Source organism: Mobula hypostoma, chromosome 11 (assembly GCF_963921235.1).
Source record: "Mobula hypostoma chromosome 11, sMobHyp1.1, whole genome shotgun sequence".
Classification (NCBI taxonomy): Eukaryota; Metazoa; Chordata; class Chondrichthyes; order Myliobatiformes; family Myliobatidae; genus Mobula; species Mobula hypostoma.
The window spans coordinates 51,459,266-51,473,950 of record NC_086107.1 but is presented as its reverse complement, the minus strand read 5'-3'; the positions used below and the strand labels follow the sequence as shown (position 1 = coordinate 51,473,950).

The following is a 14,685-nucleotide window of genomic DNA, read 5'->3' as shown; positions in this document are numbered from 1 at the left end:
AGAGATCTTTACCCTATCAGGAAAATCTTTATAATCAATTTTAGAAAATTTTGCTTGATATTCTCAACAAAGTTGGCAATTCATTTCACTGGGAGAACATTCCTTATTGCAGCAACTGACAATCCCTGTTCTCATACCAAATGGTCTACTAGCCTCCGGAAAATAATGGCAAATTTAATGCTAGCATCTACTCTTTGGAGCATCACCTTTGGTAAAGACTGTCAAGATCTTGGAAGTGTGCTCAAGAGATATACGGGGGATGAAAAATTTAGTTAAAGAGCTGGGTGTTGTTCCAAAAATTTATTATAGAAAGTAAGGAAACATAAGGTAAGGAAAAACTGTCGGGTTGATAGTTAAAATAATTTAAAAAGAGAACAGAATGTTGATGGAAGTACCTTTAAAAATTAGTAATAAATGCAGAAAATGCTGGAATCACCTTTCCTCTTTCCCAGTGTTGACAAAGCATTCCAGGTGTGAAATGTTAACTGTTTCTCTTTCTACAGGTGCTGCTTCACCAGCTGAGAGTTTGCAACATCTTCTGTATTAGCTCAGATTTATAACATCTGCGGCTTTTTTACACTTTGAAAATATGATTAAGAATATATCACCTGACAGCATTTGGAAATACTTTCAGAAGCAGTAACTTTCAAAAAGGGAATAAAGAACACATAGATACTTGAAAATGCTTGTGTGTTTTAAAGAAGAGACTAAGGTGAAAGAGTAGGGAATTGGGATTGGGATTGGGATTAATTGATGTCCTCTACTAAATGGGCAGCCGGGGAATCACTTTTGAGCTATATAATTTTATGATTACAACTACTAATCTGTACATCTGAACTCATTGAGGATCAAATGGAGACTTAGCATTTAGAAACCTTTGTAGCCTCTCAGAAAGAGATTTTGGCCCTCCTTGGCACGAGAGAATGTCTCAGCCTGAAACGTCGACTGTTTTCTCTTTTCCACAGGTGCTGCCTGGCTTGCTGAGTCCCTCAAGCATTTTGTGTGTGTTGCTTTGGTTCCTCCTCTGGTCAATTTATATTCATGACTCAGATCCCAAAGCAAACATATGGCGAAAAATGTCCCCCAAAGCTTTTGAAATAGGAAGATGCTGAACTTTCACTCTCAAAATGTTTGTGTTCAGCTTTTTAGCTAAAATGTGTGACACAAACTTAGAACTCATTGAAAGGTCAAACACTGCTAAAGAGGAGAGGTGATATGAAAGAATATGAGAAATTATGAACGTTTTTTTAAAGTTAAAATTGAATAGGAACCAAGGATCATTCTACAAACAACAAAATGGGTGGTTGTGTCAATCTTCCATGGGAATAAGTTGTGGACCAGCACAGACCCAGTATTAAATCACGGAATGGGGCCACCAAAGGATTCACATAACAAATGGGAGTCAAATGACACAAAATACTGTATATAGTTACTTTGCCCCACCATTTACTAGGAATCCAACATTCCTCAACATTTTCAAAGGAAAGATTATAAAAACATGAAGATCTGAAAGGAGATTAATAAACCAATCCACTCGTTGGGTATTGCACATATTGCAAAGATATCAGAACCATTATTAACATAGCTATATAAAACATCTAAGAAAATTTTGATAAGTAATTAGTGTACAATTAATGACATTCCTTCTTTTAAGAACAGATAGGATCTGTCCAGGAATAATGGTCTAATTATCTTAAAGCTTGAAGGAAATATAATCAAATCCTTTGTCAAAATTGTCTTCCAATAGCATCCAGAAGACAAAAATATAGCTACATGTAGATAGCATTGATTGCAAGAAGTCTGCTTGCTAAAAACTGAAATATCTGAAGAATATTATGAAAATAGTAGAAAGGCAATGGGTGAGGTGAAATGTACTTGCCAGAATGAATGCAAAATTGAAAAGTGAAACTTCTTAAACTGGATACACAGGCTAGCGTGCCTTGGTTAAGAGAGAGGATTGATTTGTGCATTGCACTAAATTTATTTTTAACATTTATTGTGTGAATTCATTTGAATTTCCAAATTCATGTCTGATAAGCTTCTTTGGAAAAATATGTCTTTCAGTTCTCTGAGTCTCTTGAAGTGATGCCTGAAGTGGAAACATTATTTTAATCATATATGGTCTTTTTCCTCCTTTGAGTCTTTAAAACATGTGGTGCTAAAGAGTGAAAGAAAGTAACTAAATTATGGGTTCAGTGCATATCGGAATAGTTGTTGACCAAATGCTGCAGCTATTTGTTGTCAGTATTGTGATCCCCCCTTGAATCACAGAACTTCACTATGCTAGGGGCAGGGATCGATCTTGTATGTTTATGTCCACGCTGAAAAGGGTAAGAAATGTGGCATTTCTTATATGGTCCAATTTAATATTTCTAATATAAAGATATCTTTAAAAATTATTACTGGTTCAATTCCCTCCCCCCAATATTTCTGGCATGCTAATCTATTTTCTAACAATTTCCTATATTATACCCACTTTTTTGTTGGCTCTCTTCAATCCAACTCCATATCAAATAGAGAAAATATCCTAATTTACCTGATCAAGAGACCTCATGAGTTTGAAAACTAAATGGAACAATAGAATGTAGAATTAGGGCCAATCAATATTACACAAATGATAGTATAGTGTCACTGCATACCGTATTGATCTGCAGTCTGATTTGTAGTTCCTTTAACATTGGGCAGAATAACCACTTACAACAATGCATCATGCATAAAAGTAAAATTAATCTGCATTTTAACATACTAACATTAACACACATTTCCTAGCAGCGGGAGACAATCCAATTCTTTTCAAAGTATGCTTTACAAGAATGGTAAAGGTGGACTTCAAACAATTGAGCCAGGGAAAATCGGTGGCAGGTACTGATAAGTTGTCATGCTGTGTACTGACGTTAAATTTACTTCTTTTCCACAAAATGTCAAATACCAACTATATCAGCAGGCCAAATTATTCTGTTATCAGATGGCTAGATGCCAGAGCAACATAAGGAAAACTCTATTATAATATCTTTCTGAAATATTTTATATAGAATCATATTAGATAGAAGCAGAATTAATTCAAAGGCTGCAGGAACTTTTTGCAGAATATAGTATATTGACAAATTTTCAATTTAAAACTCATTTTTTGGCTTAAATTTCTCTTCAATTAAGCCTAGGTAAGTGTCTAATACAAAGCAATATTTTAATGTTCTTAGTATTTTCAGCTCTAATTATGTATTTGACTATTGGTTTAATTTTCTATTCTTGGCAAATTCTCTTGATGATGTCATTTTATTTCCAGCTCAATACCCTGACACTTGTACAACTTTCTGCCATTCATGTAGAATCGTCATTCTTTTAATTTGTATCTGCTGATGACTGACAAGATAGGCCGAAGCCAGCATGGTTTCATGAAGGGAAGATCCTGCCTTACCAACTTATTGGAATTTTTTGAGGTAATCTCGAATAAGATTAACAAGGGAGAGGCTGTGGATGTTGTGTATTTGGATTTTCAAAAGGCCTTCGATAAGGTGCCACATATGAGGCTGCTTAATAAAATGAGAGCCCATGGAATTATAGGAAAGATATTGAAATTGGTGGAGCATTGGCTGATAGGCAGGAAGCAAAGGGTGGGAATAAAGAGATCCTATTCTGATTGGTTGCCGGTTACTAGTGGTGTTCCGCAGGGGTCGGTGTTGGGGCCGCTTCTCTTTAAGATGTATATCGATGATTTGGATTATGGATTAAATGGTTTTGTGGCCAAGTTTGCGGATGACACCAAGATAGGTCGAGGAGCAGGAAATGTTGAAGAAACGGAAAGGTACAGAGAGACTTAGTCAGTTTAGGAGAGTGGGCAAAGAAATGGCAGATGAGATACAACGTTGACAAATGTATGGTTGTACATTTCAGAAGAAGAAATAATCAAGCAGATTATTATTTAGATGGGGAGAAAATTCAAAAATCGGAAGTGCAAAGGGACTTGGGGGTCCTCGTGCAGGATACCCTAAAGGTTAACCTCCAAGTTGGACTGGCAGTAAGGAAAGCGAATGCTATGTTGGCATTCATTTCAAGAGGAATAGTGTATAAGAGTAAGTAGGTGTTGATGAGGCTCTATGGGGCATTAGTGAGGCCTCATTTGGAATACTGTGTGCAGTTTTGGGCCCCCTATCTTAGAAAGGATATACTGATGTTGGAGAGAGTTCAGAGAAGATTTACAAGGACGATTCCTGGAATGCAGGGGCTAACATATGAGGAGCGTCTGTCGGCTCTTGGATTGTATTCATTAGAGTATAGAAGAATGAGAGGGGATCTCAATAAAACGTTTCGAATGTTGAAAGGGTTGGACAGAGTAGATGTGGAAAGGTTGTTTCCCTCGGTGGGTGAGTCCAGGACAAGAGGCCATAGTCTTAGAATTAGAGGGTACCCAGTTAAAACAGAGATGAGGAGAATTTTTTTTAGCCAGAGGGTCGTGGATTTGTGGAATTTGTTGCCACATATGGCTGTGGAGGCCCGATCATTGAGGGTGTTTAAGGAGGAGATTGACAGGTATCTAATTAGTCAGGGTATCAAGGGATATGGGGAAAAAGCCGGAAATTGGAACTAGATGGGTGAATAGTTTAGCTCATGGGGGAGCTGTGGAGCAGACTCGATGGGCTGAATGGCCTACTTCTGCTCCTTTGTCTTGTGAACTTGTGACTGGAAGACCCTCTGAAAAAATGGTTCATTTACAAAGATTATGTTTAAAATTTCCATGCTTGGATTTTTTTGATTATCACATCATCAATATTTCTTCACTAAACAAACTCCCTAGTGCTCTCAGCAGTTGTGTACCTATACTGGAACGCTGTGCTGTTCTTTGCTAAATCACAACCTAAAACTTCAGTTTTAAGGAACTGAGATTTTAAAAAGGTGTAACTTAATGCATTTTCTAAACAGTGCAATGGTTAAGGTGTTTTTGAGCAGCCACCCAATGCAGCACAGCCCCCAAATTAATTACTTTTTCACAATAGCTACTTTATCACGATGATCTTTGCCTGAACAATCTGTCTGTGTTGTTTCAAAATAACATCGTAATGAAATAGATACAATGTCATTAAATATTTTTGGTTTTGGCTTCCCTGGCACTGAATATATTTTATTTCATTTAAACTCAGTCATATCGGTGCTTTTCTTTTCTTCAGATACATCATTTGCAATAATGAATGCAACAATTTAAAAGCGTCCCTAGGCATTCACTCCATCCACTTTTCTCAGTCTTCGCTCTATGAATTGTTATCCATCTACAACTGCAGTCAATGTAGTATGGTAACTTGTGAAGGCTATTCTGACAACACTTCCCCAAGCCAACAGGGGTGGGAAGAGAAGAAGAACCCCCCCCCCCCGCCACTTTGCCATCCCCTTCAACTCACATACTAAGTGAGGAATGTATATAACAACAGGAATTCTACAGATGCTGGAAATTCAAGCAACACACATCAAAGTTGCTGGTGAACGCAGCAGGCCAGGCAGCATCTCTAGGAAGAGGTACAGTCGACGTTTCAGGCCGAGACCCTTCTTCAGGACTAACTGAAGGAAGAGTGAGTAAGAGATTTGAAAGTTGGAGGGGGAGGGGGAGATCCAAAATGATAGGAGAAGACAGGAGGGGGAGGGATGGAGCCAAGAGTTGGACAGGTGATAGGCAAAAGGGATACGAGAGGATCATGGGACAGGAGGTCCGGGAAGAAAGACAAGGAGGGCGGGGGAAACCCAGAGGATGGGCAAGGGGTATATTCAGAGGGACAGAGGGAGAAAAAGGAGAGTTAGAGAAAGAATGTGTGTATAAAAATAAGTAACAGATGGGGTACGAGGGAGAGCTGGGGCATTAGCGGAAGTTAGAGAAGTCGATGTTCATGCCATCAGGTTGGAGGCTACCCAGATGGAATATAAGGTGTTGTTCCTCCAACCTGAGTGTTCATCTTTACAGTAGAGGAGGCCGTGGATAGACATGTCAGAATGGGAATGGGATGTGGAATTAAAATGTGTGGCCGCTGGGAGATCCTGCTTTTTCTGGCGGACAGAGAATGTATATTGCCGTTTCTTCATTGTCACTGATTGTGAAACCTAAAGTGTCCTAAATAACAAGAATGGCAGCAGTTCAAGTACCCATTACCCCCTTATCAGACTCCAAATAAATAAATTGATGACTTCTCCAATAACATTTTTATCTTCTGATATAAAATTTCATCATTTCATTTGTTTCTCCAATTTCTCCCTGACTCCTGACATTCTCATCTTCTTTCACTGGTATCCAAGATTCCTTCCAATCCTCTCTTCTACCCTAGATTTCTGTCCACAGCACATTACTGTATTCCACAATAATAATCTACCGAATCAAGGAAATAAATGCATAAACACTAATGAAACTTCCACTATAGTTATATTTAGTAAACTGCAGAGAACAATGTAAAATTCCCAAATATTAGTGCATCAGCGTGGCTCTATATTGTTTTAAATCTGTGTCTACTGACACTAATGTCAAACAATGAGTTGCATATGGGGGCATTAGACTCATGATTATAGTATGTGATCTTTTTTACAGCAAGCAATCAATTTGCTCAGAATGCGGCAAGTGGATGTGACAGAAACTACAACAAATTTTCTCAATGAAAGCACTGAGATTTTCCAGGAAAGGGTAATAAACAGAGTCTAATTATATACAACTTACATGTATCTTTGTCACAAGCGGTGTTATCGCCAGACTTGAATGAGAGGGGTATGTCTTTACTAGTTGGGAATATGTGCCATTACTTTTCAATATATTTCAGTTTATGGAATAAAAGTGAGAGTTTTGTCAAATAAACAAGTTGATCCCATTTATTTTGTTTTAATCATTCTGGCAGACTCCTCCAGTGGATAGTTAGTCCCAGTGCTAGTTTTAATCGGTAGTATCCTGCTGGAGTTGTGTGGATTTAAATCTTCTAGTAGCCCCCCCCCCAAAAAAAAGAAAACTTAGCTGCTGAAAAGCCAAGAATTTGGTTTAAAGATTTACTCTGCACCACCTCAATCTGGTACTTGGCTGCAATGAAGCCGATGATGATCGTGCATGAAAATCTGCATGGCAGGACACTCAGTACAGATGAAGCGTTAACCTCTATTAAATAATACAAACTTGTCTTGGGAGTGATTGATGGAATTTTCATTTAAACTATATTGACAAAGCAAAGGGAACTTCATACTTTATTAATTCTTATTATTAAAGTCCTGTAGGGGTTGGTCCTGGCACTAGAGGAAAAAGTTGCAAGTATTCTATTTTCGAGCATTGACAACTATCTTTAGTTTAAATATTTGGATAGATTTTCACAAAATAGACTGAAGGCATTTTCATAAAAAGAAACTTGGTAAAGATAGTTTTGGAACATATTTCTAAATATTATTCTACTTTTATGACCTGAAAATACATCTGCTAAGTCCACACTGTTAAAAATTGCACTTTGGGATTCTACATTTTGGGTTTAGTGTCAGGCTCCATCTTTAAGTCCACATATTTGTGCAAGAGGTGATTTAAAAAAAATTATTTAGAGATACAGCACGGAACGGGACTTTCTGGTCCTATGAGCCACACTGCCCAGCAACCTATCTAATTAACCCTAGCCTAATCACAGGAGAATTTACAATGCCCAATTAACTGATTAACTGGGACTTTGGACTGTGGCAGGAAACCCACACATTCATAGGGAGGACCTACAAGTTCCTTACAGAGGATGCCGGAATTGAACTCTGAACTCTGACACCCCCGAGCTGTAAAAGTATTGCTGTGCTGAATTGTAAAACATAGCTTCAATACTGAAATCTAGATAATTGTTGATAAAAATATATTCCAGCTAATTATTTCTCTTTCCTGAAAAACGAGCTTTGGACTAAACTTCTGATGCTTACTGTTTTTATCTGTAGAGATAGATTTTTGAGAACCTCCAGCTAAAAATATCCGTGACAGACACATTTGGAACAGGTGGCTAAACATACTGAAATGTAGAATGTGACTTTATTTTTGAAATCTTTGGTCAGATGGGAATAAATGAATGCTGACAGTCTTTAAAAGGTTAATGTTTAGTTCACTATATTGTCTTGAGCTGGTTTTACAATCCATGAATGGTCGGTTCGATAATCTCTAAATAAATTTGGTATAAGTTTTTTCCCAGGGCTGAAATGGCTAACACGAGGGGCATAGTTTTAAGGTGCTTGGAAGTAGGTACAAGGGTGATGTCAGAGGTAAGTTTTTCACACAGAGAGTGGTGGGTGCGTGGAATGCACTGCCAGTTAGAGTGGTGGAAGTGGATACAATAGGGTCTTTTAAGAGACTCTTGGGTACATGGAGCTTAGAAAAATAGAATGAATTGAATTGAATTGACTTTATTTCTTTCATCCTTCACATACATGAGGAGTAAAAATCTTTATGTTACATCTCCATCAAAATGTGCAATGCACAATCATAGTAATTTATAATAAATAGAACAGTCAATGTAATATGGAGTACACTCAAGTCAGCATGAGGTCATCAGTCTGATGGCCTGGTGGGCTATGTGGTAAGGAAATTCTAGGCAGTTTCTAGAATAGGTTACATGGCCGGCACAACATTGTGGGCTGAAGGGCCTGTAATGTGCTGTAGATTTCTATGTTCTATGTATGAGCCTCACAATCTCAGTTTAGTTTCTTAGTCTCCAAGCACCGAGCTGCTCCAAGCCCAGTCTAATTTAATGGTGGAAGATGAAGCACTTTGATGGAAATCTCTATACTCTTCATCAACCATGTTCATCTTGACTAGTGCACCTGAAATGAAAAGCAATCGATTTCCCAGTATAACATCTATCAGCTTGATGAGTATAAAAGAATATTCCTATTCCAGAATATGAAATGATATAATTGAGAGGAGGATCTGAAGAAAAAATAATTGTGCTTGGAGGAGGCAGAATTAAAAACACACCTTTTGGATAAAGTAAGGAAATGAAATCAAGTGAGATTTAAGGTGGTTTTCATTTGCCGGGTATTCAGATATTGTGTGTAGTTGCAAGAATATATTAAATACTTGAGACAGTGCTGTTACTATCCCATGCAGATATATCTTCTCTCTCCTAGACAGACCCTTTGGGAGGAAGGAGGACCCTAGTTCTCTGGGTTCTGAGGTGGCTGATGAGGCCAAATGGGGCCCACAGGCTCTACTGCAGTTGTGTCAGTGTTGATGGACAAGTCGAACAGTTTGGGAGACGATGCACTCTTTCCACTGAGCTTCTTCGTTTTCCTGATGAATGCCATTTCAAATGATCCTTTTGAGACATGTGTTGGTAGGAACCTCATATACTCAGTGGCCACTTTATTAGATACCTTCTGTACCTTAGAAAGTGGCCACTGAGTTTATGTTCGTGGTCTTCTGCTTCAAGCTTCAACGTATTGTGCATTCAGAGATGCTCTTCTTCACACCGCCGATGTAACGTGTAGCTATTTGAGTTACTGTCGCCTTCCTGCTAGCTTGAGCCAGTCTGGCCATTCCCCTCTGAGTTCTCTCTTTAACAAGGCGCTTTCACCCACAGAAATGTGGGCTAGCCTAGATCGCCCAGACCTGAGGTCTGCTCGGCATTAGAAGGCAGATAACTAACTGTTCCAACCAATGACAGTACTGTTCATCATTCCTCTGCACCCACTCCTGGAATCAAGACTGTGGAGACTGGCAGGTAGCCGCTAGACTGCAGCTCTGCTGAGGGGCACCACCAAAACTGTAAGTAACATATCCAAGCTCTATCCTCCAAACTACATAATTGGATTACATATTCCAAAATTATATTGATTGACTAAAGAATATAAATCTAAATTTAACAGCACAAGGCACAAAATAATTGTAGCATTTTTGTCTTTAAGAGTAACTTCAAAATATATTTCAAAATCTGCACCTAAAATCTGTGTTACAAAGTCATTAGTGATGGACAGCTGCTAAGTGACAAATACTTGTAAACTATACAAGTTGTTCAACAATATTTGGGATCCATTTGTGTCATGTACTCTGTCACATACAAGTAGTCACACACCCTGTTATCTGCTCTTCAGACAGTGACCTATCTTACACAGTGGAATGAAACATAATATTAAGTAAATCCTTACCTATTCTTGACCTAATATCCTGCTGAAATTGGGAAGACAAAAATCCTCACATCATTGTTCAGAAATGTGATTATGACCATTGTGTAATTTAATAAAGATCCATTTTCTGTTGATCATGTATTGAAGGGCCAAGACCTAAAGGTGTACCATTTAAACACTAAATTTCTTGAATCGTTTAACATAAACAGGAGACTGGAATTGTAACTGGGAATATTTCTAGTACTGTACCCATGCAGCAGATATTGCCCAATGTGTAAACAGCAGAAAACGTGGGCTAATTACATAGGGCTAGGTGGAGAACTGTTGCAGTGCTGAGCCAGATGGAGAGAGAGAGAGAGATTTCTGCATATACTGTTGCATTCCATTACAATTTAAATATAAACAAACACACAGCGCACTCTGTAGAATCGCTGCTGAAGTAAACCATATTAGTTCATTCAAGATCTGTACTGTCTTGGCATTATATAAAAACTATCTAGTCATTTCGTTAATCAGATCTTTGAGATGACAAGGAATAAATGACAATTTAATCATTGTATGCTAAACTGGAGAAAAAGGTAAAAGAAAATTAATTTAACACATTACAGTATCTTAATTTGCAGCCCTCAAGCCTAGTTCATAACAAAATTTGCACATTGACTTTGTCATCTAAGCTGAAATCAATGAAATGATTCAGTACAATTAATAGACATTCAACAGCATGATAACAAGGAAAGGAAACGGATTTGGTTTCCCTCCCAACCTCATTTAGAAGTACCTTCAAGTGACTTACGTAGCAAACACAATAAAAATGAACAACATTTCTAACACTTTAGAGTAATATTTAAAACTTCTTCAAAATTGTCGGCAACACCTGTCAGGTTTCAGAGCTTAATGAAGAGGGAAACAAGGTACATTGTGATAATCTAAAAGCTGTGGTAAACACGTTGAAGCTGAAAGAACAAAATTATAATTGCAGTCAATATGTCTCAGGAATAGTGCAGAAAATTCCTGCTACCTGTTGTCTTCAACTGCACGCTACAAGGATATCAACCGATAATGATCTATTCTCATATTTGCTCCATAAATTCTTTCTTTTATACAAGCTGCAGGAAAAAATAGTTACTATTACTTTTGCAGGAAAGAATTGCCTCATAGCTTTAATGCTGAATTTTGTTCCCAACCTCAAATAGAAATATATATAGTACATAACTCATGAACAAAGAGAGATTTATATCTTCTGAGAGGCTGCAAAGATTGTATACTGGATCTTCCAACATATTCGATTACACGCAGCCTTCAAGAGGAAAAGAAAGCTGTCAAGATAATTTTGTTGCTTTAACAAAAGATTTCATACCATCAAAATGGACAATAAAATCAACAGGTGTCACAGCGTAAAGAAATTAAATATTTACATTGATATTTGGAACACCAACGAGTTATTGCTTTATCACTTTTGTCAGAGTGAAATCAATGCGAGAGCTTTACTTTGATAAAAGATTGTGGCTTGAGGTCTTAACCTTTCCAAGCCCCTCTCATTTCCTGACCGCAGCACCTACTTGATGGCTTTCTTCTCGTTGCGGCCCCGGTTGGAGTCTGGTGTGGTGACGACTTCCAGTGAACTCTTGTGTCGTTTACCCTATAAAATAGAAAACCATACGAGAGAAACAATTTAATAACATAGAAATTTATTAGCTGCATTATAATTGTAATAAAGTGTTTGAGCTGATACCCCAAAATTAAGGGGGGAAATGTACCTTATGTAATGATTAAGTAATAGTTCCTCAGTTCTTTGAATTATAGAGCGTGTTGATTGATTATAGGTATAGCAGGTTGGGAATTCAATCAAAGACTCATGGATAGATGTTGGAACATGCTATACAAAGGCCATCAAAGGCCTGTATGATTAATTACTCGAATTGCATTTAAAATTACTATTGGGTGTCAGTCACCTATTTATATCTTCCAAAACAATCTTGAAGAATTATATTCACTGTTTTAGAAAAAAGAGAGGAAATCTCACTGAAATATTGAAACATCTGATAGGATGATACAGATTGCATAGGAAGAGGATGACTTTCCTGGCCTGTGGGCTATGGAGGTCACAGTGAAAATTTCTTCACTGAAAAGGTGATGATCTTGTGGAATTTGCTATCACAGAAGGGGAAGAAGACTAAGCTGCTGAATAGACTTAAGGAGCTAGATATATCTGAAACACAAAAGGTATTAAGATATCTGGGGAGAGAATAGGAATACGGTGCTGAGAGAGAAACAGCTATAAGTGCTAGGGCAGGCTTACAGAGAACAATGTGGCTTCCATGGGGGTGTATATACTTAAGAGCTGACATTTTTCTCATATTCATGTGCAGTGCTCATAGGGAGGACATACAAGCAAAACAATTTTAATTTTTTAAGATGTTACACAATCATACGGTAACATTTCTACTGAACCAAAGAATTGTGAATTCCACAAACAACAGGAATGCTGCAGATGCTAGAAATTCGTGCAACACACACCAAAGTTGCTGGTGAATGCAGCAGGCCAGGCAGCATCTCTAGGAAGAGGTACAGTCGACGTTTCAGGCCAAGTGCTGACGAAGGATCTCGGCCTGAAACGTCGACTGTATCTCTTCCTAGAGATGCTGCCTGGCCTGCGGCATTCACCAGCAACTTTGATGTGTGTTAATTGTGAATTCCTAATGTTCTCTGCCCCCCAAGAGCGGTGAATTCCTAATCATTAAATATATTTAAGGTGGAGATAGATAAATAATTGAATGATCGAGAAACTGAAGGTTATGAGGAACTAGCACAGCAGGAGAGACAAGGACAACTTAGACCAGATATGGTCATATTGAATAGTGAGGGGCAAGTGACCAAATCCTGCTCCTTCTCTTTGTGTTCTTGTATTTAAAGGGAACATTGGAAAGAAAAGCCAATGAATTTAAAGGGAGTGTGGGATGTAGAGCCAGGTAAGTTGGATGCTGAACAGTGGTTGATTTCTGAACACAGGGGAAGAGATTATTACTTTAATTGGACATTTTTAACCAAAAGTGTGTGCTTGATGAGTGAATGGTTTCCTGCCATGCTGTAGTAGCTTTATGAAACCATATGATTGCATGCTCAATTTCTGAAGCGGTTTGAATTTGAAATTGAACTAGTGCTAAAATTTCTAATATATGCAGGTTTCATTACTGTGATAAGAACTGAATTTATGTAAAAGGTACCTTTCACAGTTCCAAATCAAATTCTAGATCCCATTTTCACACCTGAATGAAGAATTAATTCATTTAAATATTTTGTCAGTATTGTTGATAAACTTTCTATGTAATGTTCTTGAGAAATAGAGGAAAAGTACCTGTTTCTCACAGATCACCTAAAACCCAACTGACTAATTTCTATGATTTCTTTTTTACAGATACGTTATACATGGAAATTTATCCCATGCATTCCTTACCACCTAGCATTTCTGATGCCTATGTGACTTGTCTGTGTGAAATTATTAGTCAATTAGTATTCTGCAGCTCTTTAGATGAACAATGGTAATAAATGCAACCTATTATAAAGAGACAATGAGGTCACAAAACATAAGGCATAAAGCTAGTTGGTCTGATAAGTCTTTTTGATTGTTCTCCTCTTGACTTGTCTGGCTTCTAGCCATGCCCCTCATCTTCTGCTGAGCTGATGCATGCAATCATCATCTCTTTAATCATTTATGCTGGTTGATTCACTGGCCTTATTCCAGATTAGATTTTTTTTGGCTCAATTTTATTATAACTCCTAATGGTTCTGTATATTTTCCTATTTAAAAAAAAATTCCTGTACATTATTTGCATGAAATAATTCTGTAAATAACCTTCTGAAAGGACAATTCTTCTGAGTATTTTGGACTGCTCCAATATAAGCACATTGATTCTAGGAGCCCTCAGTGAACAGGATAAGACATCTCCAGCATTGTGTAACCTGAGACATTAACTCGGCAACTGCTGTGCCAATATTTTAGTGCACAAACACCACTGTCTGAATCCTAGAACAATGAGACACATAGAGGTTTTGTAAAACTTTAATTTGAGTGTATTTTTAAATCCAATTATATCATTTGAACAAGGCATAATGTTATGTTTGGTTATTGAGAAACTAGATATGTCCCACGGTAAATAATACATGATGTAACTAAATTACTGCACTAAAGCAGTTTACCAATTATTCTAAAGATTTCCCTCTCTCTGTGTTGAAAAAAATCTGAATAAAAATATAATTTTATGATCGTATTCCAGGCATTACTGGTTAATCTGTTCTGTACCTCACAATATTTAATATTAATGCACTTTAGTTTGTTATTTATGTGTGATTCACCTGTAGATTTTATCCTTACCTTCATATCTTATCATGAGTGGTGTGTGTTACATGCTTTACACCCAGATTCGAAGACATTGTCTCGTTTTTATATACATTATATTATACACATTATATACATATATGTAGTTAAACAACAATAAACTTCACTTGCCTTGAGTTAACTGCTCATTTACAAAGCATACAGTAATTCCCTGAATGTATTTTTATATTAAGTGCAGCTTCACCCTCTCTGGCAAGGGT

General features: G+C 37.5%; 1 protein-coding gene across 3 annotated transcripts in view; it reads right to left on the bottom strand.

The window, feature by feature from the left end:
- The window catches only part of syt7a (synaptotagmin VIIa), a 572,706-nt gene that overhangs the window by 149,175 nt on the left and 408,846 nt on the right, over positions 1 to 14,685 (bottom strand). For all 3 annotated transcript variants that reach the window (XM_063062024.1, XM_063062025.1, XM_063062026.1), the window contains exon 3: positions 11,649 to 11,728. In XM_063062024.1, coding sequence (XP_062918094.1) covers positions 11,649 to 11,728 — 80 coding nt within the window. The remainder of the gene's footprint in view (positions 1 to 11,648; positions 11,729 to 14,685) is intronic.